Source organism: Papilio machaon, chromosome 5 (assembly GCF_912999745.1).
Source record: "Papilio machaon chromosome 5, ilPapMach1.1, whole genome shotgun sequence".
NCBI classification, from domain to species: domain Eukaryota; kingdom Metazoa; phylum Arthropoda; class Insecta; order Lepidoptera; family Papilionidae; genus Papilio; species Papilio machaon.
This window is the reverse complement of record NC_059990.1, coordinates 1567535-1592618: the sequence shown is the minus strand read 5'-3', so window position 1 is coordinate 1592618 and position 25084 is coordinate 1567535. Positions and strand designations below refer to the sequence as shown.

Genomic DNA, 25084 nt, shown 5'->3' with positions numbered 1-25084 from the left:
CGCTTCGTACGCGCGCTTCATGTCGCCCGGCGCAGGCGCGCCCGCGCCCCCCGTGCCCGCCACACCCCCCACGCCGCCCGACAGTGGCGCGCTCAGCGGACCCGCTCCCCCCGTGCCCGCGACCGCCGCTGCGCCACCCGTCGGCCCGCCCCCAACGGCACCAGTCGTCGCGTGCGAAACTATTGCTATATACAAATTGTATATACTTTAATAAAAGATCTATTACATATATTGTTAGTAATTTTTTGATATACAGTCTAACGAGATTCAAGTGAAGGTCTAAACATTGTATTTGTTTTATATTCGACAGTAAAATACCAATATTTTAATCTCATTACAATGTAAGATTAACAATTTACACTAAAAATAACGTAAAACGTGATTCGTAATAAAATATATAAATATTACCTTCTCCCTTCAAATTCCTTTTACGCATAATTAACATTCAATTATGCGTAAAAGGAATTTGAAGGGAGAAGGTAATATAATATTTATATATTTTATTACGAATCACAATTTTTAACATGTGCTAGATTTTTCGTAAGGTAGGTTAAATTATTTGTTAAAGGTCACCAAATCACGAAGATTAAAAAATAACTTTTGCTTGTAGAACAAAATAGAATTAATTAAAGTATTTCAAATAAATCTACGGCGGCCGGCTACAAGAAATTAAGCCTAAACTTTACGCTTCTTTCGACATATCCAATGTGACAATTTTATAAAGAGTAATTTTTCAAATACCCTGCATTAATTAAACAAAAAAAAAAAGCTAGCCTACTTTAATTTTTTTTCCAAATGCAACAATTTAATTATGTAAATTACCTTTTTAAGTACAATTTTGCTGTCGAATATTTTAAATTAATAAAGTTAAATTAAGAATTTGTTTTTTAATTTCTATAAATTGTATCACATTTTCTAAACAAATTATTGACTATTGGCTACTATGCCATATTATTACAGGTCCTTTAGATTTCACCAGAACCTGTTTTGACTGCAATTTAAGACATTAATAACTTACGGTTCATTGTACTGCTTCTTCTATCTGCTTGTTTCAGAGGCAGACAGACTGGACAGTCGTTCTTGTTACAGTGCTTCCAATGATTTATTATTTGTCTTGATGATGAGCAGTGAGGTATCGCACAGTTCTTGCCCGCCTGCAAACAAGTAATTATATTAAACATTTAACAATTACTTTTACTTACAAATACTACATTTATTAAAATTTATTTACTTAACGTTTATACTAAGCATTTGATTTGATCAGTTTTATAGCTTTACTTATTTTTTTTTTCTATTTTTGATTACAACCTTATTATTCTGTACTAAAAGTCAAAACAAAAATTTGACTAAAGCAGTTTGTTAGAAAGCTTGTGTAATGCGGCACAATGGATACACACCTGACAGGACATCATGTGGTTGAGGACTCCCTTCATGGTCTTGCAGTGCGGCAATGTGCACTGCCACGTCTCGCCGTTCTGTGACTGCGACTCGCGCCGCTGGCACTTGTGCGCATGCAGCAGCAGCACCAACTGTTGCTGTATCAGCTTGCGCTTCTCGGGATCTGCGATCGAACCGCTAGGTGGCGCCGCAGACTAATGGTGAAAAACATATCACATAATTTTAGTTTAGTATATAGAGATTGAAGTTTTTAACACTGTATAAATTTTGATTTATATACCTGTGTAGCAGCTTGCGGTTGCGACTGGCCACCGGCGGGCGCACCCGGCGTCTGCGGGGAGGGCGCGGGGGGCACAGCGGGCGCGGCGCCGCCCGCCGGCGCGCCCGCGTCCGGGGGCCCGAAGCGCACGCCCGGCGGACAACGCGCGGGCGGCGACTGGGCGTACGTGGGGTGGTAGGGCGCCAACGGGTGACCGCCGCCCCCTGGCGCCGTCATGCGCCCGACGTGCTGTAGCCCGCCACGCATGCCCACGCCCACACCTACCCGCCCACCAAGGGGTCCGTTCTGCATCACCTGTGACAACTTTTGTCAGATAAGAGATTTTAGTCATGTCGAATAGTGAACATTTTAGCATTGAGGTGGATATTTATGGTGGATAAAAGGACAGAAACACAATATATCAGAATCGTAAAATTAAACTAACATAGATTTTACAGATTTAAAAAAAATGATTGTTGCAAGGTTGAAACTAATTAGATTATTATTCAAAATATACTGATAACTTCATCTTCCTAAAAAGTTGTCAAGATATCACTTAAATATAAATTGTAATTGTTTAATTTTACTTATGCTAATTTAAACAATTATAATTCGTACAATTTTTTATGTTTTTAAATTTAAGTGAAAATTTGTAAAATAATAGTATACTTACTTGCGTGTGCGGGTGGTGGGGCGCCGATGGGTGGTGGTTGTTAGTTACAAGTGTTGAGAGCTTATTTACATTGTTAATTATCCCACCGCCAAGCATCCCAGCACCTGACATGTTACTATTTGTCACTATCATATTGCCTCCAACATTGGTTACATTCATTCCACCTGAAACAAATATGTTAATGTTAAATACAACAAATATACACTATCAAACCCTATTACATTGATTGCAGTAATTGTGCTGATATAATTTTCAACATTAATCTAATTTTGTTTCATTGTGCTTAGGAGAAATATTTAAGACTCAAATTTTCATATGAAAATAACTAAAAACTGCACCACTTTTACAATATCTTGTATACAGCTTTTTCAAATTTATCCAACTTAATTTTTCAACATTGAAATAAATATATACTACTGAAAATTATAAATTAAATGGAAAAATGGCAAATTCTAAAAGTTTAAATGTCATAATTGGTCTCTGACCAAAATCCCCACTTAAAACATGTTAATGATGAAATGTTTAATACAAGGATTTTGGTCTCAGAAATCAACAATTAGGCAGTCAGTTGATACTGTCAACACAGTCTGTTTTCCATAGAGTGAGACTGAGCTAACAATTTTTATACAACTAATAGTGTAAAATAACAGTTACACTTTTCTTACTACAGAAATCAAGAACAAAAAAAAAAAAGGGAATCTTACCTTGGATGGAACTCATGGGCATGTTAGAATGCAGTTGATTTGGATGGCTTGTATTTGGCATTAACTGTGGGTGCAAATTACCCATTAAGTCTTTGGACACATTGACATTGGGAGGTGACTGCAGGTTAGGACTTTTACTCCCTAGTGTGCCCAATCCTAATGGATTGTTGTGGCCAACTAAACCACTCTTATTGCCCTGTGAAAAGACCGGAAAACAACATAATATTTTATTAGTATGATTTTGTATAAAAATCTATTAAACAATTTAAAAACATGTAGGAATTTGACATATATCATGTTGTTTCAACAACAAACTTCTTAATAATTATGGCACAAAGTATAGCCAAATTAATAGAAAGTACATATATTAACACATGCATGGTCTAAAACCTTGACAGAATAAATGACTAGGAGACAATAAGGTCACTTTAAAATAAAAATATATCTATAATAAAATTAATTAGACTGGGTTCAAATTTTAAATGAATCCTTCAGTCCCAGATACTCACTTGTTGTATTAGATGACTATTAATATGTCTATGCATAGCTGCAGTTGGGTCATCACCATTGAGTTGCTGCTGTGGGGCCATTTGCGGCCCAGGGCCTGGCCCCTGAGCCGGAGGCTTGGGCCCCGTTACACCAGGTTGCTCGCCCCAGGACCCCGCCATCAACTCATCTGGGAGGTCCTTTTCCAGGTCGAACATGTCAAGGTTCGAAAACCCATCTACTGAAACAAGCATTTCATTTTTTGTTAAATCTGTTTCCTAAGCAAACCCTAATTCATCATGGGACAGTATAATAAATACAATCCTAAATTGTTCATGACTTAATAATAAATATAATTAAATAATACACAAAAATATTAATGAAAATTTAAATTCGAAACTTTTATTTCCTTCTAACAAAATATCAATACCAGAACACAAGGTCATTGCAAAAATATAATTTTCTTATATCTTATTTATTATTTAAAAAAATCATGTAGCCTAGCAATTTAGGTACATTTTTGTTAAAAGACTCAATTACTAGTTATTGAAGAATATTTAATATTTAGTTCTAGAATAGAATAGTTCCATTTTTATATATACTATGGGAACTATTATGTCTAATATTTACTTATTATGAATTAAAGCATTCATTACAAAGGTAAATTAATAATTTAAATGTATTAGTCCAAAAAAATACAGTTAGACAATGTTTAGTTTTACCCCTGCCAGTAATTGACATGTATGGATGTATGTTTTACCCTTCAAATATAAATAACCAAAACTACTTTTGGTACAAATTCATTGTTATTTATTTGTCAAGATTGTATTTTGGAAGCCTACACAATTTTTTTCATGTTGTCTCTAAAGTTTTATAATTAGAGAGTATATAAAAAAAATCCACTTCCATCAACAATTTATTTTAAACAATCATTATTTAAGGAGAAATGTAGTTTGGATTATATTAAAAATTGATATTACATTTATGAGTTCATTACTTTGAAAAGGTAAAATTTATTTAAAGTAATAATTTATGTTTAAACAATATATATATAGGGTTATAAATAAATTTCTCATGTCATAAATGTTAAATTAAAATGATAAGTTGCAACTGAACCAATTTTTATATAAATATATATATAAATATATAAGAATATCAACAAAAATATGTTAGTAATTACATTTAAAAAATTGCCATAAAAATTATTTTTAAGTTTGAAAACTAAAATTAAGTTCATTGTTACATTTTACTTTAGAACCATTAGTTTTGAAAGTAAATTAAAATAAAAAAAATAATCTGTTAAAAGGTTATTAGAATATAAACTTGGCAAATTCATTACAAATTCAGCTGTTTTATTAGCAACAATTTTTAGAGCATAGTTATTTTTGGTCCATAACTTGTATTGTTTCACCAATAACTCAATTATTAAAAAAATTTTAGCAAAACAAAAATATAGTCTTAGAAATTTGCGTATTAAAATGTATTAATTAAACATATGACAAATTTAATTACGAGAGACTATTTGCCTTTAAATAGCAGTGTTTTATTAAATTTTAATTCATAACACATAATATTTTGGTCTCTAGCAATGACATCAGGAATAAACATTAAAATCATATTTTCAACAAAATTCACCTAAAAAACGATGTCAATATGTGAGAAACTGTATTTAAAATCTAGTTTAAAATTTGTATGGCGATAAAGCATTGAAAATATAACTCAAAGTATTCGTAAAACAATATCACGTCTCATTTTTATAGTAAGTTTTGACTTGAACTGATGCTTTAATTTACAATTATTCAAATTATTGAAAGATTGTTATCCTTATTAATATCTTATTATAATTTTTTCCATGTTTTACGCTCAAAGAACAATAATACGACGCAAAACTTACAAGGCGCTAACAAGAACGAATGCAAAATGTCAAAAATCTTAGCTAGATAATATGACAGAAGTGTTTGTGAAAACCTCAAAAGTTCTATAAAATACACAAAAATACTCACCCGCGGTGTCTGAGGGACCCTGAAAAGGGTCCCGGATCATCTTAGCTCGCTTGTTAGGCGGCTCATCAACATGATGATCGGCCATGGCTCTGTTTACTAAACGTAAGCCGTCGTGAATATTTCGGCCCGCCGATTCAAATAACACTTTTATGTCTTATATCTTCAATAAATAACATTTTAAAGCGATTTATGATCCACTAAAATTAAATTCACCCACATCCCGATCGTTCGATGTCCTTCAGACCATTGAAGGCACATATTAAAATTTCTCACTCAAGTATTCGCCATTACAAAGCTCGGAATCGAAGAGCTACACAGACCCTCTCACCATCTTCCGTCGGAACTAGCACAATAAATGAAAACAAATCACTAGATTTTTGCTGCTTTTTAGAACTTATTTTACCGAAATAATAACACGATTTCACTTAACTCTTTAAAATATACGGAATGGTAGAGTTTATGAAAAAATGATGTAAGAAAAAACAGCAAATTTACACGACAAATTCCGAAATACTTCTTGGTCTCTCCAGCGCAAAATGGCGGCTGTTGATGAAAACTTTTTCTACGCTTGTCAGAAAATGTCGGCCTATAAAGAGACCGCGGCCGTTGATTGGGCGATGTTGACCACGTGACTGCCGGAAATGCCGTTTTGACGCAGGATAGGACAACTCTTATGACGTCACTACGTTCAAACTCGAAACTTGCCGAAGTTACCCGAAGACCTTAAAAGCGAAATATAAATTTTCTGTTCACTCGAATCATAGTATATCTTAGAAGACATAGCTGATTTACTAGAAGAAAATTGTTTCAAAATTAATTTCACGCTGTTATTTCTATGAAATTCAAAATGATTTCAATTACAAACATTATTTTTAAATTCTCCCTCCAATTCGGGAGTGGCAATCATCAATACGACGTGTCTGGATCTATGGTCTCTAGGTCACCAGAGACAAAATATTGTTGTAAATGCAAACTTAGGAATAGGAAGAAAAAACAGGACAAAGTCGATATCGTCTTTATTTTAATACGTGTAAATTATGAAATAGGCTAAGAAAATATTAACAGGTAAATAAAACTTTTTCATAAGTTATTGAAACGTACATAATCTAATTTTAAATACTTTTTAGCAGACCACATACATGTCGTCGTCGTAAAGTTGATTTTGTGGTTGCCTTTCTTGGACTAATGCTTAAATTAAATAGATAAAAGAGTATTGTAATTAAAAAGTTTTAATAAATTTCAAACAAAATTCTTAAGTCAGGCCGCGAGATATATATTCTTTGACAAAACCTCTATTAGCTGTTTGATGCCTATTTGCCTATCTGTTTTGATCAGCTAGTCAACCACTTGTCACTAATCTTTTCTATTATGAAATTTTGTTTAAAACAATCATAATTTTAGGAATTAAAAAAATGATTTAGTACATTTAAGATTTAATATTTAATTTGGTTCTCTGTTTATTACTGTTCTGTGTACACTTCTGGTGAACCACTCCTATGTAAACGCTATTTTTCTATACGATGAACACTAAATTTATTGTATTTGAAAAGGTTTGTTTATGTACTCGTAACCTCATTTTTTACTTATATATTAATATAACATAATATTAACATTTTCCTTTTTCAGATATTAAGTAGTAATGTTTGCAAACACACCATACAGAACTCTAAATATATAAAATTTAAACATGACCACAATGAGAAATGTTTTCTTGTTAATGTAAACAATAATAATAAAGACAAAAGTATTTTTAGTTCGGAATCAAGCGCGAAATATGCGAGACCTTCAGAATCACATACTTTTAAGGTAGACAGGGATATATTTATAAAAGAGATTTTAAATAGTTTCAATGTAAATCAACCATCACAGCAAAGCCCAAAAAAAGTTGTCTTAGATTTCAGCTCCCCAAATATAGCAAAACCATTCCATGCTGGCCATTTAAGATCAACAATAATTGGTAATTTCATAGCAAATATTAATACTTTTTTCCAAAATAAGGTTGTGAAAATTAATTATTTAGGTGATTGGGGAACCCAGTTTGGAATTTTACAGTATGGTTTGAGATCAAAACAAGTTGATTTAAGTAAATTTGAAACAGATCCCATTCGAAAATTGTACGAAATATATGTAGAAGCTAATAAAATGGCCTCTACTGATGAAAATGTACAAAAAGAAGCGAGAAAATATTTTGCAAACATAGAGCAAGGGAAAACAAGCTTAGAAAATTGGAGAAAAATTAGAGACATAACAGTTCAAGAGCTGGAAAGGGTTTATAATAGATTAGGAATTCACTTTGATACCTACCACTGGGAATCAGATTACAACGGAAATGCTATTAAGGAAGTAATAAGATTACTGGAAGAAAATAAAATAATCACCAAAACAGAAGAAGGCAAGAAAGTTGCACAGTTCAGAGGAAAAGATATTACAGTTTTAAAGAGTGATAATTCAACATTGTATCTTTCTAGAGATATTGCTGCTTTATTAGACAGATATGAAAAATACAAGTTCGATAAAATGTTATATGTTGTGGATAATGCACAGAGTGATCATTTTGCTGCAGTTTTTAATATTGTCAATCAAATTAACAGTAATTGTAGTAATGCCTGTGAACATATAAAGTTTGGTAGAATCAAAGGCATGAGCACTAGAACAGGAAATGTTGTTTTTCTTAATGATATATTAGATGAAGCAAAACGTAAAATGCAGGAGCAACAAAAATCATCAAAAAGTAATTTTTTTTTATACATGAGTATACTTAACACATTCTTTTGTATTAATATGAAATGGCCATTGCCATTTGATTACTAAACAAGTCAATTCAAATTAATAAGAGGAAAAGAATTAGTAGGAAAAAGGATTACATGCGACCAAAGACAAATAATTGATGTATTTAATAACATGAAATTTGAAATATTGTTAATAATATATTACTTTCAGATACTAGAAGTTCTGCAATGACTGAGGAGACATGTGATATTCTCGGCATCACTGCTGTTGTGATAAATGATTTAAAGCAGAAGAGACAAAGAGATTATGATTTTGACTGGAATAAAGTTCTCCAGAGTGAAGGAGATAGTGGCATAAAGTTACAGTATCTTCACTGCAGACTATTCAGCCTAGAACAAAATAGCGGTGTGAAGATTCCCAATGTTTGTGCGCCTGAATATCTTAAGGAGGAAGTTGTTGGTGATGTTGTAGCAGAGTTGGCTAGATATGAGGATGTCTTGCATAGAGCCATGATAGAAAGAGAAGCGAGTATCATAGTTAATTATCTATTCCGTCTGGCCAGACATGTTAATAGAATGTTTAATGAATTAAATGTAAAAAATGAGTCTAATGATGTTGCAGCTCAAAGATTATTAGTGTTCCACACTGCCCGGAAAGTTGTCAAAACTAGTCTTGAAATTTTAGGAGTAAGGCCTTTAAACCAAATGTAATATATTTATAAGAGTAAATAATATAGATTTATTTAATAAATGTTTCACAACATTTTATAATCGTAGTTTATTAAATAGCCCCTCTTCCTTTATATAAGAAAACCCCTTTTTAATATAGCAAACTTAACAATTGATAAAATAAAATATATATTGGATTGGCGATAGTGTGATGATCAAATTAAAATGTAATGTTTTCTCTACAGCTTTTTTTTAAAATGCTTCTTCCAATAAAAGATTTAAGTTTATTTTATAGTTTACAAGCTGTCGCCCGGGTCACCGTCCACGCAGAATTTAAAAAAAAACTTAATAAGTACCCTTTGTGCTCTTCTAGACTATGTTCTACATCTATGCTAAATTTCATCCACATCCGTTGAGCCGTTCTGGAGATAACTTCAAGCAAACATTTATCCGTCTTTATACACTCGCATTTATAGTATTAATATGTATGATTAAAGTCAATATTTATATTGAATATCATAGATTGGTTTATTAGTAATGTCTAAAATCTGTGATCCACGCCATCTATTAAAACAGAAATTCTTTTATGAAGCAAGCTTTCGGTTTTTGCTTTACGCAAAAACTGAAAGCGCTAAATCGAATGAAAGTTTAAAAAAGAGAATATCTTGCACTGCAAACAACAACAATGCAGTAAGATAAAACTGAGAGATGATGATTCTCACGATGCATTGACAAAAAGTGTAAAAACGTATGTATATTAGAAAATCGTAAATTAAATAACTTTAAGGTATTTGAAATTGGTACTAAATATTACCAATAAAATGTTCTTATAACTCACAAAGTAACAAATCATATTCTGGTAACACTGCCCCAACCGTTTACTTTGATGTTGCTTAGCAACAATTGTAATCAAGTTGTTTCAAACATAAACTTTGTCAGTAACTTGTTTTGTAAAAATGTTTGCTGTAAATAGATAAACTCGAGATAAATTTACTACAAAACACAATCTTATTTAATTACATGTCAAAGAAACAAGCAAATCTGCCTTAATTTATCAAAAACTGGAGCCATCACAATGACTACACCAAAGGTAATTTTCACTCTTTATTTTTAAATTCTACATTGATTTTAAATTAAAATATACTGTTAGATACATTTCATCGTGCAATAAAGTTTTTCTTATATTTTAAGTTATTAAAATGTTAATCCAGAGAGGCAAGTGATTGAGTTTACTTTTGCTTCATGAATTTATAACTTTATTGTAGTTGTTGTATAGCCTCGAACAGCCTCATGGTATGGGAGAATTGTATTTCTTATGGCAAAAGGGTGAATCGCGCTCTCTATTAGCAACAACTGGAACTGATGCAACTGTTGCTATACATGATCGCTCGGGACAATTAATAGAAAGACTTAAGTTGCAAGGGTGAGTTGTTTATAATAATTATAGTAAACTGCTAAAGGTGTACAAATATGGAGACAGTTTGATTTTTTTTAAATCAACCAAGTAGTGTTGTAAGTTATATTTGGTATGATATGTTCAAATTTAATATTATCCAACAACTTATTAAATTTTTTGTCACAAAATAGTTATTTTATTGTATGTTTCTTGCAAATGATCTTATCACCTTAAGAAACAGAATCATATTTGAAATAAAACATTGAAGTATTGTCTAGAATTTTGTTATAAAATATGTCAAAAGTAAAATGTTAAGAAATAAAAAAAAAATAACAAAAACAATTCCAGTTTATGTGCAGGCATGCAATGGGACAATGATGGTGACTATTTAGCGGTGATAACACCCAACAGTGCCGCAGTGCTACTATGGGAGTGTCATACAAACAAGCAAGTTAACATTGAAACAGGCCTGCGTGAGCCACCATCTTGCCTTGCTTGGGCATTTGGAGAGCCTCTCTTAGCTGTTGGTACGCAAAAAGGAAATTTAGCATTGTATAACCATCATACCACTAAGTAAGTTATAATTACTATTTTCATTCTATGTATTACTTGCTGTTGCACGGGAATCTGTCCGCGCGGCAATAAAAAAACTTAATAAGTAGCCTATGTGTCCTTCCAGACTATGTTCTACATCTGTGCCAAATTTCATCAAGATCCAAATTGCTCTAGAAGATTTGCGCCTTTCCGGAGATACCTTCAAAAAACATCCATCCATTCATCTAAACATTCGCATTTATAATATTAGTAAGGTAACTATTCTTACTACTCTTCCACCAAATTTCTAAAAAAAAATCGGTTGAAGAAGAAGTAGAAATATGGTTTATGATTTAATATTTAAATTTGATTTTTAAGGCGAATACCAATAATAGGTAAACATACAAAGAAAATAACCAGCGCTGCTTGGAATAGAGACAGTATATTGATACTTGCATCAGAAGACAAAAGTCTGTCTATTAATAATTCAGATGGGGATACACTTAGAATAATCACCCTAAGGGATGTACCAAATGATTTACAGTTCTCAGAGATGAAGACTGATGAAAGGGTAGCGGGGGAAAATACAGTAAGTGCTATCAAAATATTATTTAACACATTAATTTATATTAATACTAGCTGTCGCCCGCGACTCCGTCCGCGCGCAGTTAAAAATCTTAATAGGGGTATGAAAAATAGATGTTGGCCGATTCTCAGACCTACTGAATATGCTCACAAAATTTCATGAGAATCGGTCAAGCCGTTTCGGAGGAGTACGGTGACGAAAACTGTGACACGAGAATTTTATATATTAAGATTTCTGAGACCTAAATCTCTATATAAAACATATTCTCATCCTTGAAATTATCTTTGACAAAACAAACATAACAATATGTTTTAAATGGAGATTTTGGTCTCAAAAACCCACAATCAGCGCCCCCTACTTACAGAATTTACTTTAATACATATTAATTGTAGTAGCACTTAAAGTGTTGTTCAATGTTTCATTCTTTTCATTTAAATGACATGAATAATATTATAAAATGTTTTTAATTTTTAGATCAGTCTTGTAGTGGGTAAGCGAACACTGTATTTATACAATTTACTAAACCCAGAGAACCCGATAGAGCTGGCATTTCAGCAACGTTATGGTTCTATTGTTTCCTACAAATGGTATGGAGATGGGTATATACTTATCGGGTTCAGTGCTGGGTATATTATATCTATATCCACGCACATAAAGGAGGTAGGCGAGGAACTCTTCCAAGTCAAGAATCATAAAGACAATCTTACTGATATTGCTGTATTTGGAAATCAAGCCGCTTCTTGTGGGGATGGACAGTAAGTGTTTACATTTTATATTAAGTTTTTAAAATAGTGATGTAATAATTCGTGTCACATTTGTGTCGGAAGCTTAGTAGTGGTAGGGACAGTAGAAGTGGTTATGATTTAGGGATTTTATGATTTAAGGGCTCTACTTTTGGGAACCACGAACTTACAGATAGGTCACATTATGTGTGATAAGGTGTTCATTTTCGTTTATTAATTTTTCTCAGCTACTGACCTTTTCTTTTGTACACTCTACATTTGAAACATACTCTCTACATTTTTTAGATAGTGATGCTTTTCTGTTTACCCAACTCAGAGTTCTAAAGTGGTCACTTAGTGTAATTTCAGTGCGAGAAACAGAGACTGATTTTGGTGAGATTTTAATTTCCCTTTAAAGGAATATGTCACTGACTCTAAATGTCATGATAAATTTTTTTTATCAAATTTTTGTAGATTAAAGCTGATATCATTATGGAACAATGGGGAGGTGTCGTGCACGCTGGGCGTGGCCGGGGGGGCGGAGCGCTGCGCGTACAGTGCGGACGGGCGGCTGCTGGCGGCGGCGGGGCGCGCGCTCAGCGTGCACGTGGCCGCGCTGCCGCCGCTACACGCCGCGTACGGCACCAGAGCACTCGCCCTCACCAATCTCACTGAAGTCACCGTCTACCAGTGTATCGCTGTCGCTGATGACCCAGATGCTGGTAATAAATGTAAGTTTAAATTTTCATTTATTGCTACTTATTTAATTTCTCGTAAAGTAGCTGAGGTTTAATAGTTATTACGTTTTATCAATTATATTTCGTTATACATTTTCATATTTATTCATAGTTCAGAAATAAGAAAGATTCAATTTGGCATATGTTTTTCAAGGAGATCTAAATATGAATGTGATAATGTAAAGGTGACATGATTTAGAAGGGAGTCATGACAAATATTACGGAAGATACACCTGGAGGATGGAATCTTGATGCGCCGATCCTACTTGCGAGTGGGATAAGGTCAGAGAGATGGTGTTTTTACTAGAATAAAAACTTATGTTTAATGTGTATAATTAATGAAAAAAATTGGCATGTTAATGTTTTTTAGTAATTTGAAATTGTGTTGTAGCGGAGCCTACAGCGCTGGCGACGTACGCGTTGCCGTGCGAGCCGACGGCGATAGCTCTGGGCGGGGCGCACGTGTGCTGCGCGCGCGGCCCGCACGCCTGGTACTACCCGCTGCGGGGCGGGCCTGCCGCGCGCCGTCAGTACCCCGCGGACGTTGAGGCAGTGCGCATGTCCGGCGAGTACGCCGCCGCCATGTTCCAGGGACGAGCTATTTTACATTCCGTAAGTATTTAACTAAAGGTTCTAATACTTATCTCATGTAACCGTAGCTGCAAAATTTTCTTAATATTTTATTTTGTCCCAGATAGAACCACCGGATCCCTCGCAGCCGGAACGCGACGCGATATACTTCCCGGAGCCGCACATGCAGGGCGCTAAGATTGTCGATATACATTTGACGAGTGATTTCTTTATTTTTGTTACTGAGGTAATTTTATTGCATACTACGGTCCCAGTGAAATATTGATATGCTTGCAGGATATTTCTTTGCTATAATATTCTTGACTCGCATAATCTATATTTGGTGTATAGCAAGGTGATATAGAGTACTTCGGTGTGGAGGAGTGGCGGAGTGCGGCGCGGTACAAGCACTCGTGCGGCGTGCGGCGCGTGCACTGCGACATCAGCGGCGCGCGCGCGTGTCTGCTGGACGAGCGCGGGCGAGCGCACGTGTACGCGCCCGCAGCCGCAGAGCTGTGCGCAGTGCAGCGAGACAATGCCGCCACAATCAAGTCAGACAAAATACATTCACTTGTTATAAAGTTAAAGTACATTTGAACACACCGAGATTACGATAACTTACAAAGTAAACTTTTTAGGATAGGAAAATGCTTTTTTAAAGGGTAGAGACATTGGGTAATAGTAAACCTGATTGCCCCCTTGACAAAATTCGCAATATGTATGGAAGTTAATAGTCGAAAGTTACTTAACATCCGATAGTTAATCAGTGGCAATTGGAATCTTACTTCTTACTAAGATTATAAATGCCAATGTTGCGATGTATGGATGCTTGTTAGAAGGTATCTCCAAAACAGCTCAATGAATCTCGATGAAATTTGGTATAGATGTAGAACATAGAATGGAAAAACACATAAGTTACTAGTTTTTTTTAAACTAGTATAGACGGGTAGTATTATAAAAGCGTGTCAAACAGAGGGGTGGTGTGGGACATCTGCCTGTCGGAGCGCAACGTGTTCGCGATGGTGACGGAGGAGGTGGTGGAGACGTACTACTACGCGGCGAGCTGCAGTGACGGGCCGCACGTGGACCACGTGGCCAGCACCACTCTGCTGCCGCAACACGACCCCCTCATACTGTTCGCCGGCGACCTCTACTGCTACGTCAGCGGCGGCACGTCAGTATACTCTTCTCTTATTTTTCTATCTTTTAGTAGACCAAATTGTCTGAATATGATTTTGTACGATTATTACTAAAAAAGTTTAGATGGATGAATGGATTTTTTGTTTTTATTGTCTTAGTCTTGGAGTAAAATATTTTGATTTTAAGCGAAAAAATACAGATATGAGTGATTTATTTATTTGTTTTTGATAATTGTGAAGGAAATGATAAAGACAAAACCAATTGCAGTATATCAAAGATGTGCCTGGAGTCGCACAACACTGCGGGTCTGGCGGACGCGGACACGGAGCGGCGCGCGGCCAACCAGCGCCGGCACGTGGACAAGCTGCTGGCGCTGCGCCGGCTGGCCGACGCCTGGCTCTTCTGTGACGCCCTCGACGAGCCCGCGCTCTGGACCAAGCTGGGCGAGGCCGCCATCGCTGATCTCAATGTCGAATTCGGTGAGTCAATCTGACACCAATGAGCATACTCAAATAGGATTTTCTCATTAATTCCGAAAATAAAACGTAATTTTAAAATTTGGATACCAAAAATTTATTAGATTTTTATTGAATCACCTAGCAATACGTGTTTACACAAGATTGAACGACGTCGCCATGGTCTGGGCTCTAGAAGATGCATCACAAATCGAGGAACTTCCAATCCTTTGGTATGTATTTTAATTTTTAACAAATTGCTATCGACAGTTTGCTTTCTCTTTGTGTTCAATGAATAAGATTAGATGTATGTCAGTGGTACATTGTGCGCGTACCTGGGTCGTGCGGAGGCGGGCTTGCGGTGGCTGGAGGGTGCGGGGGGTGTGGGGGGTGCGGCGGGCGGGCGGGGCGCGGCGCGCGCTCTCGAGCTGCACGCGGCGCGCGGGGACTGGGCACGCGCGGCGCAGCTCGCGCAGTCCGCGTGCCCGGCTCGCGCGCCCGCTCTCTACGCCAACCGCGCACAACATCTAGAACTCACGTGCGTACACATAACACATTCATTATTATCAAAATGATTCATTAAAATACAACTAAACTCATTTAAACATCTCTATTTCTATTTAGTAATTGGTTATATTCAATTTGAATCACAGAGCCGATTATCACGAAGCACTCGCGAACTACGAAAAGAGTATCATAACGGAGAACACGGATGATATAAAAGTAAAGGAACACAATGGGAGATGCGAAGCGGGCATTGCGCGCATGTCGATCCGGTGCGGCGACGTGATGCGCGGCGTGACGCTGGCGCTGCAGTCTCAGCATCCCGCACTGCTCCGCGACTGCGCGCAGCTGCTGGAGGAGGAGCGCCACTACGGACACGCCGCCGCACTCTACGACCGCGCCGGGAACACCGAGAGGGCGGCCTCGCTCTACATCAAACTCAAGTCCTGGCTCAAAGTGGAAGCGCTCATACCCAAAATAAACTCACCCAGCATTCACCTTCAGTACGCCAAAGCTAAGGAAGCGGAAGGCAGATACGGTGACGCGTTAAAATCTTACCTTAAAGCTCAAGACTACGAAGCCGCGATCAGAATCAACTTGGAGAAGCTAGACGATATAGACGAGGCGGTGAACCTCGTGCAGGAGACGAAGTCGATACAGGGCGCCAAGATGGTCGCCAACTACTTCCAGAACAACGACGATCCCACGTCCGCGATAAAGTTCCTTGTGATGTCGCTCTGCTACGACGAGGCTTTTCAGCTCGCGAGGAAGAACGGGAAGCTGCAGTTGTATGGAGAGATATTGATACAGACTTCGCAGGCGAGGCCGGAGGACTTTAGGAGTCTAGCGCTGCACTTTGAGGGGGAGAAGAATCACTTGTTAGCGGGCAAATTCTACTTCCACGCGGGCGAGTACAGCAAGGCGATGGCGCACCTGCTGAAGACCGGCGGGACTGAACAGGAGGAAAGCGAAGGCATCAGTATCGCTATAGACGCGGCCGCAGCCAGCGACGATGAAAGATTGACCAGAAGGTAACTTATTTAGGACTAGATTTTATATTATTAAATAAGTACAAAACTATAAAATGTTTACTTTTCAGTACTTAAATTTTTTATTATTTTCTTTAACAAATGTCTATTGCGCTCAAGTTTGTAAGTATATTTTACTCTGTTTTCCTAATAGATTGATAGAGTTCCTACTGGGAGAGACGGATGGCACGCCGCGAGATCCGCGCCATCTGTTCCGACTGTACATGGCCAAACGACAGTTTACTGAAGCCGCTAAAACTGCAGTAAGATTTTATTTTTACTCCACCTCCATTTACTTAGTCATCCTTTCATTAATTTCTAAAATTATCATTCAGTCATTAATTACGTCAGTTGTTTATTAATCAAGTAATTATTGTTTAGTTCAGTAAGTTATTCATTATTGAATGAATGAATGAATGAATGTGTATGTGTCAGGTTATAATAGCGGGTGCGGAGTGCCGCGCGGGGCGGTACCGTGAGGCGCGCGACGTGGCGCGTGGCGTGTGCGGCGCGTTGCGGGCGCGCGGGGCCGCCGTGCCGCGCGACCTGCGTACTGCACTCGCCATACTGCACTCATACATACTGGTATTGGATAAGGGTATAGTGACCTCCGACACATTTTACACACACACACATACACAAGGTTTGAAACAATTAATTTGAAACTATAAAACAATAAATAAATTTTTCAGACTTTTTCAATTGTTTTAACTATTTTTCTTGTACAGCGAGTGGCGTCGCGTTACCGGCCAGTTCCATCTCCTTGGTAGCGTACAATCTCTCCCATGCTACCAAGGAGGTTCAATGGCTATCAACACGCGTTATATAAACGGCAGTACGTAATGGCAGTATGTAACTGTCACTACGCACTGCCGCTTTGCTCTGACTATCGTGTCACTGATTTTGAAAATTTACAACTGAATACGTGTTGATATTTCTATATCTAGCCATTCGTTACTAATTTCTCTTTAAACATTAACTTAAAAACAGGTCCGTACGCACGTGAAGCGCGGCCGGCACGAGCTAGCGGCGCGGCTGTTGCTGCGCACTGCCAACGACGTCGCATTCTTCCCCACACACCAACGTTAGTACTTAGTTTACTGTTGGTTATATTTAACCAATCACATGTGTTAATTTAACCGTGAATTTTGACCACTTTTCAGATCAAGTGTCGATTCTAACATCGACTGTGATCGAGTGCAGTCGCGCTGGACTCAAGCACCAGGCGCACCACTGGGCGCGCGTACTCATGCAGCCTGAATATCGTTCGCAGGTTATAATCTGCTTACACATATATAACATGAGAGCATCAGTGGCTCAGGGGTTAAGCACTTGACTTGCAATCTGCAGGTCCTGAGTTTGAACCCCGCCATGTACAAATTTGTTTTTCGATTTTTGATTTCAATATGTACATTTATCTGACGTTCTTACGATGAAGGAAAACATCGTGATGCTGCACATATCTGAGAAGAAAATCAATGATATGTGTGAAGTCAACCCGCACTTAGCCAGCATGGTTGACTATGACCTAGTAACACCTAACTCTGATAGGTTCCGAACCTCTCGATGGGGACGTAGTTAAAGTTTTTTTTTATACAGATAGATCCGAAGTACGTAAAGAAGATCGAGTCAGCGGTGCGCCACGCGCCGCGCGAGGCCCCGCCCCCCGAGCCGGCGGGCGCGTGTGCGCAGTGCGGCGCCGCGCTCTCCGCCGCGCTCCTGCACTGTGCGCGCTGCGAGGCCGAGCTGCCTTTCTGCATCGCCACGGTACTCATATAAACCTTTTATATCCTCACCAAACCACATAATTTAAATTTGAATAATTTTTGCTCCATTTTTATATCCATTTGCTTCAATTTTAACTAATCTTAATTATCTTTTGTCGATATTAAACATGGTGGAAACTAACAAATCGGTGGTCTGTTGTCATTGTTGATAAACGATGTATTCTCGTATATTGTTTTTGCGTAGTAATTTTCGTAAGTTAATGAAATTATGTGATTACAGAGTGCTATTTTATTTCAGGGCATGCATATTGTGAAAGAAGACCTGACCGCGTGTCCTGAGTGCGATTTCCCAGCTATACATTCTGAATTTGTCGAGTAAGTTGATCATTTCAAATTATTAACTTTCTCCAAAAAGATAAAAAATAATGTTGAAAAGGTTCTTTTAAGATAGTTAAATCTGGTTTTATATAAAATTTCTAGATTGCTCCGAGAAGAGGGGAAATGTCCGATGTGCGGTGAAAGTGTTGACTACAGACGACTTGTTAAAATTGATGACGTGTCCTTGTATCTAGATATAAAGGAATAACGGGGAAATATCATCTGCTTGAATTCCATTCATTTATGTTACACAGAAAAACTTTGATTGTTTATATTGCGTAAAACATTCAATTGTAAATGTCAAAATTCAAATGACAACGAAAGCCTTCGCCATTGGCTGGCTTACCGTTACCATGGCAACTATATCTATGCTGCTATTGGCTTGCGATTTTTGTTAATTTCTCGCATAACATTTCAATTTACTCACCCCTTAAATTTACGGCGTGAAAATATATAGTCTAAAGCATGTCTTACGTATAAGACTAAAATAATCTATATAAAATGTAATATGTATAAAATAATCTATAATATGTATAAAATAATCTATATATATAAAAGAAAGTCGTGTTAGTTACACTATTTATAACTCAAGATCGGTCGAACTGATTTAGCTGAAAATTGATGGGGAGGTAGCTTAGAACTAGGAGACGGGCATAGGAACTTTTCTATCTTCTGAGCATTTTTTTTACTCCGCGCGGACGGAGTCGCGGGTAAAAGCTAGTATTTTATAAAGAAGTGTGTGTTTAAGCTTTATTATATTAGTATGTATTGTTGTCTCTGTTTTGTCAAAGAGAATGTAAGGGATGACTATATGAAGTTCTTCTACAAATAAGCCTGCAGTTGCTGTCAACTCAACGTAATAACCGTCCATTATTTATTAAGAATGTTGCAGTTTAATTGTTCAAGTTGCAGTTTGTGAAATTAGCTATAATTTATATTTGAAAATAAAAGTATTTGTTGATCATGTTGTTTTATTTTTGACAGATGTTGCTATTTCGACAATCAGGCGCTTTAGTTTTTTTTTTATATTATAAATTATAAAGTGGCAAACGAGCAAACGGCCACCTGGATTCGCCACAATAGCGAGGCGACCGTTGCCCATAGACATCCGCAAATGCAGATGCGCTGCCTACCTTTAATTAACGGAGAAGGGGACGCACAGAAAGATGATGTTTCTCCTGCGTCTGATACGTCCCCTCTTCCTCCAATTCCCTTCCCATCCTTTCCTATAAAGAAAAGGATGGGAAGGGAAAGAGTACAAAAATTAGGCCTATTAGTTTATCACCTTTTAGTTGTTATCTGTAACGTTAAAGCATTTTATAGAATAATTTCTATGAATCTTGAAGGAGAAATATAAACAACACTGATTTTTATTCTTTATTACGACATAAATATTATAATTACGTATATGTTAGAACACATTTATTCACTACTTTTTTTTGTATTTTTTTTGCAATTTTATTATTAAACTACACATTTAGAATACATTTATAAAGATTAAATGTTTGTATATCATAATGTATACATCGAATTACTACAAAGTAGATTCATAGTTGAGAAAAATAGGTATATTTTTAATAAGTTTCATTCACAGGCTTAGAAAACACTGACAAGATAATACACAGATATTATATAATTCAGACATTTAAAAGCCAAATTCCCCACTGACGACGCATGTTTCTTACTCATATGACATAAAATGGCTGCCATAGATCCTTTACAGAGGTTGTAAAGGATCTGTGGTGGCGATTTTATGCTGCCTTAGGCTCGGTATATACTAGCGAAGAGTCGAAGCGCACTGAAGCATCAATCCATAATTTCACTTCTTCAAAAGTCCACACGTAACGCACATATACTTCTGAGATGTGAAAAAGACGCGCACACTTTTCGATATTCGTTCGGAATATGTATTTCACGCATTTGTATAATTTCGCTTTAGTTATGAAGAATTTGACGCTTCGATGCGCCTAGTATAAACCGAGCCTTACGCCGTAGTGGTATTAATCTGCTGAAGTGAACACTGACAAAACATCGAGAATATTTTAATTACACACTTTACCCTATAGATCACTGTTAATGGACTAAATTGAGTGTGTAGGTACAGATTATGTTTTGTAGGACACGCATCTGTTTGACATCCGTATATAAATGTGAGCTTTCATCTCCATCCAATTATATCCAGATTGTTAACTGTCGAAAAAGAATACTGTCCGTCGAAAAAAAATCAAGTTGATTTATATGGTTCCCCCTGCAAGAACAAAAATATTATAATATAATTATTTAATATTTTTAAAAAAACTATGCACGGACACACGGAGCTATTCTATAAAAGGGGCGTGACGTCAAAGTGATCAATTCTTACACAAATCGTTTTCGCGGCATAAGTTCGAAGTAAATAAAAATTACCCCTTGATAGAGCTACTGTCTAAAGTATGTGTATACTGACTGTTGCGGCGCACTTTGCGCACGAGGCCGGGTGTGGGCAGCGGCAGGCAGATGGGGCAATGCTGGTTCTCGCAGTTCTTCCAGTGCCCGATGATCTGGCGCGACGATACGCAGTACATCTTCTTGCAGCTGGTACGGTTCTAAAACAATACAACCAGATGTAAACAATGTATCCTTACCGACTATGGTTGAAACCGTTAACCGAAATGATATTCAAATAATATCGCACCTGGCAGACCGTGAGATGTTTGAGGATGTACTTGATCTCTTGGCAGCTGGGCACGTTGCAGTACCAGATGGCGTGTCGCAGGCGCGTCTCGTCGGCGCGGCACTCGTGCGCGTGCAGCAGCGTCGCCAACTGCGCGCGGATCAGCCGCCGCCGCTCCTCCTCCTCCGCGCGCGTGCGCACCACCGCGTTCTGCAACAACACATATCATGCGGCGAGGTGCACAATAACACATTAATTACATAACATGCATGTATCATCTTACAATGGGCGCGGGCTGCAGACGGCGCGGGCCGGGCGCGCCGGGCGGCGGAGACTCCTGCAGGTCGCGGGGCGGTTCGCCCTCGCCCGCGAACAGAAACTCGTATTCCACCATATCGATGTCCTCGTAGTCGGCCGCCTCGGGCACGGAGCGATGCGCCGCCATCGCCGCAGCCCGCGCCGCCTCGCGCGCCACGTCGCGTGCGCGCATCGTGGGCCGCAAGGTCCTGCGCGCCCGCCCCGGGTACCGCGGCACGGCGCCGGCCCGCGACGGCAGCGCCGCGAAGCGAATTGATGCCGCCACATCCTCGTCCGAGCGGCTGTCGTCGCTCTCCTCCACTACGCCGCCCTTCGCCATGCGCATCCGCTGCGACCATATTATGTTACGTTGTCATAAGTTTTAAATCATTTAACTGAAAAGTAACTGTGGATTCAAAAGCAAGTATATACGACATACGCGTAGCCAGCGGCACGACGCTACATTCGAAAACATTTCAAACATTCGCTCTGCTTTGAAAAAATAAAAATGTCAAATAAATATTGCAACGTAGCATTGCTATTAAAAATTCAAAGGTTTTACAAACACGAATAGCGCGCACAGATTATTGAAAGGTGAAAACGCATTATTACCATCGTAATTTTAAACTTAAATTAACCTTAACCGGTGACAACTCGGTATCTACATAATTTACAACACAAATGTTTGCCTTCGCAACGGATTGCAGCGCCATGCCGGGGCGCGGGCGGGAACGCGTGTTGGGGCGCGAAGGCCCGGCCAGCACGGCCTCCAGCGCCTCGTCGATCTCCATCTTCTCCCGGCGCCCATTGCGCCACATACCGCCAGCTCTAGCTACGTAGTTCTGCATCACCTTTGAAAAAAATATTCCCACTATAATAATTGTGATCCATATATAATTATTTATATCTTTCCAAGAAAAAGAATTTTCTCTTTTATCATAAAAAAACTACAATTTCTAGAAATCTTGTTTGGAAATACAGTAATTAAAAATAAATTCCCGATCACCGTACTGGTCTCAAGCACCAACAGGTAATTTATTTGACATTTTCAAGTATTTCATTGAAAATTTACCAAGTACTTCCAGAAGCTCCTCTGCGCAGGATTTTAGAGGTGCCCTCCGCGGCTGGGGTCCGGGGAGGGGGCGGGTAACGGATCGATACAAAACTTAAGCAAATCACATAAAATAAACAAACCAATAATATGTAAACAAAAATACCACTTCAACTTTTAACATTAAAGAAACAAAATACTGTCGCCATTATTGTAATTTACTTTAATAGTGCATATCAATTTTCTATTAAAATGCAAACTGCACCTCTGCTCTATCAAAACATCTAGAATGCAATACGAAGGTAAAGCAAAGGTATTGAATTTTAGTGTTTACGGTGACTTTATTGAAATATCGATGTTATTGTAAAATTGCACTTAACATCGATATATGATGACCATAACGTTCAATCGTTTTATGATCGCTTATATAACTTTTTTACGATGAACCACTTCTGTTTTTGTTATTGAAAATATAAATATTTTCAAAAATCAATTAACAACCCAATTAATCACTTTCAACATTCAAGTGTTGTCATGTTATGTTTTGGTTCATGTATTCCCTAGAACTCTTGTGTATTGTAATTTAAAAAATAGAATTAATTATCTTTTTTCCTATATTATTTATTCCAATGGTCACTGGTGTTGAACGATTAAATCTTTAAAAAAATCTTAATAGAATTATTAAGACATTTTTAGTTCTAAACAAATGTGATTATACGGCAAATAGTTTGCCGGACAACGCAATATTTTATTTCTAGTCAAGATTATACTATTCTATTAATTTAATAAATTTAGAAATTTACATAAGCTCGAAAAAATCGGAAGTCGGTACATTAAATATGTCTAATTTTTATTTACTATTTTTACTTGCAACACAATACGTCGTCACTCAATTCCCAAGCACATCATACAATTTGTATTACCTAATTACAATTTGATCAATTGCAATAGTTATGGTAGAGCGACGCACATCGCTAATCGCTAGTGATGAACTTTTCATCGACATGTCGAGACGAGACGTAAATCGATATTTCTAACAGAAAACTCGTGTATTTTTTCTGTTAAAAAAATGATGCGTATTGATTTGAAAAGATTGTTGTCTCACTTTCCCACGCGTGGTAACATGTTTTGTAGACGTTTTTTTTATGTTTAAAGAAATTGTTAAAAATGGACGGCTTAAAAATAATGTCCTCCAGTGATTGTATTCCAAATTAAGAAATTATATGAGAACTTGAACGATTATTAAATGTTATACAAATTCTACTAACTGAGTAGGTTAACTGAACCTAGATTTTTAGTACCTAATGAATTTCTGAGGGGAGCATAACATTACGTATGTTTACGGATCACAGTAATACGTACCTTGACGCCTTTCCTCTACGATCTGTTTCTAACTTTTACTGAAAAAATCCATTAATAATTTCTGAATTAATTCGTGGAGGTCGCAAGTGTAGCGTAGGGGAAGGGCGGCGTCTACATGAATACGTCAAGTAATTTGAATACTTTTTATTTTAACATATGACACATATTCTTTCAAACATTATCTAGGAGCTATGGGCAGCATTTGTAATGTGACTATTAGTTCAATGTAAGGATTTGGGTAAAACAGGCAGTTTGAAAATAAAACATTATAGTGATGAAACATTTATTTTTTTTTCATTTGAAAGTATACCAAGTTGTAGTTACGCGCGGATACTGAGATTCAAATGAAATACGAAACACAATAATTGTTTGCACAACACAAAAGAGCAGTAGCTCGCGTGTCGCTTGATTGCTTAATTTACATATCAAAATCAACGTTTTATGAACATATTAACAAAAATACATGCCATATTAGTTTTTATTTTTATAATTTACACAGACAATAAAACAAATAAAAACAATATAAATGCGAAGATAACAGTTATACATATTGAACAAGCTAAATACAAAGCTAGAAATCGTTTTGTAACATATATTAAATAGCGATAAAATGAAAATTCAGCAATCAACACAACACTATAACGGCTCCAGTGTTGCCAGTAACCCTAGAATCGTCGAATATTGCGCTAATATATTTACCGCTACCTATCTATGCCTTAATTAGACAATACATTTATACAACTTAATTTAATGACAAGAAGATAACGTAATCGTAAATAATAGTAAATACATCAAACATTAATAATAATAAAATAATAAATTGTGCTAAGGAAACAGTGCGGGCGAGTGGCGAGTGGCGAGGGGCGAGGAATGCGGGGTGAGGTGCGGGCCGGGAGGATGAACATCCATCCTTGAAAACATCGGAGGGACTCGGGTCAGAGATACACTTTCTAACAGCATATAATACTTGTTAAATTGTTTTTGGGGTGTGCATGGGAACATCATTATACGAGTCATAGTCAA

General features: G+C 37.2%; 4 protein-coding genes across 5 annotated transcripts; 2 read left to right on the top strand and 2 right to left on the bottom strand.

Moving 5' to 3' along the window:
• Positions 1-54: 54 nt before the first annotated feature.
• LOC123721011 (histone acetyltransferase p300-like) lies at positions 55-6077 on the bottom strand (the record flags this gene model as incomplete). Its single annotated transcript, XM_045678001.1, has 8 exons — positions 5524-6077; positions 3544-3761; positions 3035-3230; positions 2331-2494; positions 1679-1981; positions 1398-1592; positions 1019-1154; positions 55-185 (listed from the first exon to the last, which is right to left on the bottom strand). Coding segments are annotated over exons 1-8 (1428 nt in total), but the record flags the coding sequence as incomplete, so codon positions are not given.
• An 844-nt stretch (positions 6078-6921) lies between these two features.
• Positions 6922-9006, top strand: LOC106715673 (probable arginine--tRNA ligase, mitochondrial). Of its 2 annotated transcripts, none has more exons than XM_014509004.2 (3): positions 6922-7073; positions 7150-8254; positions 8464-9006. In XM_014509004.2, exons 1-3 carry the CDS (start codon positions 7044-7046, stop codon positions 8961-8963), a joined length of 1635 nt encoding a protein of 544 aa, XP_014364490.2. In that variant the 5' UTR covers positions 6922-7043; the 3' UTR covers positions 8964-9006. The 2 variants fall into 2 exon arrangements, with proteins under 2 accessions (XP_014364490.2, XP_014364491.2); XM_014509005.2 differs by lacking the exon at positions 6922-7073 and having other exon boundaries at positions 7261-7329; positions 7544-8254.
• Positions 9007-9813: 807 nt separating this feature from the next.
• On the top strand, positions 9814-18918 carry LOC106715672 (WD repeat-containing protein 19). The gene is made up of 21 exons (XM_014509003.2): positions 9814-10011; positions 10187-10344; positions 10666-10890; positions 11230-11440; positions 11912-12192; positions 12634-12890; positions 13288-13508; positions 13591-13713; positions 13818-14017; positions 14440-14640; positions 14874-15085; positions 15207-15294; positions 15378-15599; positions 15715-16596; positions 16748-16856; positions 17029-17178; positions 17584-17677; positions 17757-17866; positions 18193-18360; positions 18619-18695; positions 18801-18918. Exons 1-21 carry the CDS (start codon positions 9997-9999, stop codon positions 18904-18906), a joined length of 4110 nt encoding a protein of 1369 aa, XP_014364489.2. The 5' UTR covers positions 9814-9996; the 3' UTR covers positions 18907-18918.
• Positions 18919-20273: 1355 nt separating this feature from the next.
• LOC106715651 lies at positions 20274-22887 on the bottom strand. The gene is made up of 6 exons (XM_014508983.2): positions 22721-22887; positions 22338-22499; positions 21635-21997; positions 21373-21561; positions 21145-21283; positions 20274-20946 (listed from the first exon to the last, which is right to left on the bottom strand). The coding sequence occupies exons 2-6, from the start codon at positions 22494-22496 to the stop codon at positions 20933-20935; spliced, it is 864 nt and encodes a 287-aa protein (XP_014364469.1). The 5' UTR covers positions 22497-22499; positions 22721-22887; the 3' UTR covers positions 20274-20932.
• Between the last annotated feature and the right edge of the window lie 2197 nt (positions 22888-25084).